The 2998-nt window shown below is 35.9% G+C and overlaps 1 protein-coding gene across 1 annotated transcript; it reads right to left on the bottom strand.

Annotated features, from left to right (window-relative positions):
• Positions 1 to 612: 612 nt before the first annotated feature.
• On the bottom strand, positions 613 to 2175 carry LOC149225332 (uncharacterized). Its single transcript, XM_089375070.1, has one exon. It carries the CDS (start codon positions 2004 to 2006, stop codon positions 738 to 740), a length of 1269 nt encoding a protein of 422 aa, XP_089231196.1. The 5' UTR covers positions 2007 to 2175; the 3' UTR covers positions 613 to 737.
• Positions 2176 to 2998: the final 823 nt, after the last annotated feature.

Below are 2998 nucleotides of genomic sequence, written 5' to 3' on the forward strand. Positions count from 1 at the left end.
GAATTTTAGTAAGATTTTGAAAAATATTAGTAGAAATTTTTAAAAATATAAGTTATAATTGTAAAATTCTAAGATTTTGGCTGTTTCTGAAATTTTTGATGATTTTTAGTAGTGTTGAATCTATTTCCACCATAAAAGAAATTCAAACACTTTTAAAATTAAATGTTTTGATTTTTTTTATATGACGAAAATTTTTCGAGAAATGAAATTATAACCTTGATAGATAAGAGAAGATAATGTGGTTCCCACACACTACTAATAAAGTTACGATCACAAAAGTACAATTCTATCATTTGAATTAGTACAAAGAAGCCACAATTTCTTTCCAAAAACAATAGAAATTTTAATTGGGTTATGAAAAAATTTAGCAGAAATTTTTAAAATTCTTAGTTACAATTGTTAAGTTTTCAGGATTTTAAATGCCTAAAAAATCTTGATAATAGATTATTGTAAATATTAATTATATTATATATAAAAAATGCTTTTATCGTCCCATTCCGAGATTGGTATACATTCCGGGATTGGTATATATATATTAATTATTATAATTTTAACTTAACAAAAATAAATATAATTTAAATTTAAGAAAGTATACAAAATGCGGAATTATTCGAGGAACATAGGATAAAAAGATAAATAAATAATAAGAACTTCGTGATAAGTCCTCTACATGAATGAATGGTAAAAGAATGTGAAAATGAGTGTGCCCCGCAAAAGGAGGTGGCGCACCGCGGGCCTCAATTGACGATGAGTTGTCGAGGGGAGAGGAGACCGTCGAAGGTCGTGAAAATGGCACTTGGTGTATGTGGTGGTGTTCCACGTAGAAGCTCATTAATCATCATACCCCAACACACCTCCTCGCTATCTTCTTCTACTCGAATTCGGCAGTCTCTATCCCACTCAACTTCACTCACGCTGCTGCTAGCTTCCTCTCGTTCCCTCTTCTTCCTACCACTCAATTCATTCTCACCACTACTGCTCTCCGCCTTTTCTAACCTTCGCATATTATTAAATATATCATTGTCCTCCCCCACAACTTGGAGGGGGAAGTTAAGCAAAGCTCTACATCCCCTCATCTTGTAAGCGGCACGGTCATATGCAAGCGCTGCGTCCTCCGCCGTAGTGAAAGTGCCGAGCCACACTCTGGCGCCATTGCGCGCAGAGTCCCTTATCTCCGCCGCAAATTTCCCCCACGGCCTTCGCCTTACGCCCCTGTAATGCCTCCCCACATTCTTCTTCGGATTCGGCATCGCGGCTACCGTTTCTTGACGGACATCCTCCTCCCGTTTGACGGAAAAGCTCTCTTCCTTCTTTATTTCCGTCACCGGTTCCTCCTTGGGCATTGGGGGCATCCCTTCATTGTGGTAACCGCACAGAATCATGTTTTCCGAATCGTTTTCACATAACGGGAGCTTCGTGGAGGCAGTGGATAAGGAAGGGCTAATAGACGGAGCGACGGAATCGTCGAATCCCCAGTCGATCGGAATACTCTCCCACTGGAAATCTTCATCTCGCGTAACGGAGACAGAGAACGAGGGACGGGAAGACTTAACGGCGGGGGTCAGGGTTTCCGTCTCCGTCTCCGTCTCCGTTCCCCCTGTACTGTTATACACCAAGTCGGCGGGGAGAGCGGTGTGGATGAAGTTTTCATCTTGAGGACCCCAAATCGTTGTTGTATGACACCCCCACTTTCCTGTGTTGCAGGACGAGGGTTCGAAGTCATCCAGCAAATGGCTCCGGATTCGATCTAACACGATCATTTCTGTGTACTCAATTTCCTGGTTTGCGCTGTTCATTGCCATCTGGTGTAAGCAATTAAAATTAAGAGCCACTTTTGGAACTCCCTGTAAGGCTTGTTGGGTATTTATAATATATTTTTGGTGGCAGCAGAAATATGAAGGAAACTTCCAATTCGGAAGCCATGATCGAAACTTCGTAGTAAAAGGCAGTAGCGAAATTGAGAGTGAGATTAAGAATATGCAGGCAGCTTCCAATTGGGAAGCCATGATTGAAGCTTCGTAATGAAAGGAACTGTCGAATTTGAGAATAAAAATATGAAGGCAACTTCCAATTGGGAAACGATGATTGAAACTTCGTAGTAAAAGACATTATTGAGTGTGAAATTTTCCGTTTCGTGGTTACTGGAGCGTAAGTGGTCTATTATTGAATTTGTGGAATGAAAGCCACTTTGATTATGAATCTGATCCACATACATCAAGCGATGAAGAAGTAATTTGTCTGATAGCTTATTTTTAGTCTCATTGAATTTGTGGAATGAAAACCACTTTGATTATGAATTTGATCTACATACATCAAGCACATGAAGCACATGAAGAAGTAATTTGTCTAATAAGTTATTTTTAGTCTTATTGAATTTGTGGAATGAAAACCACTTTGATTATGAATCTGACATTAAAATATATATATATATATATATATATATTTTTTTTTTTTTCTAATATCTCTAAAATAAAGGTAATTAAAAATTTAATTGGTGAAACAAGTGAAAGTTAACCATCGTCCACATAATATCTATAAAAATATGGTCTATTATTGAATTTGTGGGAATGAAAGCCACTTTGATTACGACCCTGGTCCACATACTATCTATAATATCTCTAAAATTGCCGCAATTAGAGGTTTTACTAGTGGAACAAGTGAAGGTTGACCCTCGTGCGCATAATATCTATAAAAATATGGTAATTAAAAGTATTAAATCCTTTCAAATACAAATATTTTTTCTCATATTATTAAATTTAATAATATTAATATTAGATTTAATAATAATATATTATTATTATTGATCATTATGGATAACTATGTTCAGTGTGATTTACTATAGGACCATAATTGATAATAATTGATCATGATTGACCATAAAGATTATAGTTGATAATGATTAATCACAATTAACTAATGATTTGATCATAATTAACAATTTGATTAGATATAATTAACAAATAATTAACTATAGATAATAATTATTAACCGTAATTAC

The sequence above is a fragment of the Pinus tabuliformis genome, chromosome J, assembly GCF_031772625.1.
Source record: "Pinus tabuliformis cultivar Carrire ecotype Pingquan chromosome J, CPIR1, whole genome shotgun sequence".
NCBI classification, from domain to species: Eukaryota; Viridiplantae; Streptophyta; class Pinopsida; order Pinales; family Pinaceae; genus Pinus; species Pinus tabuliformis.

What these genes read in the sequence shown, in the direction of transcription:
- LOC149225332 (XM_089375070.1), bottom strand. Translation starts at nt 2,006, where the DNA reads ATGGCTTCCCAATTGGAAGCTGCCTGCATATTCTTAATCTCACTCTCA.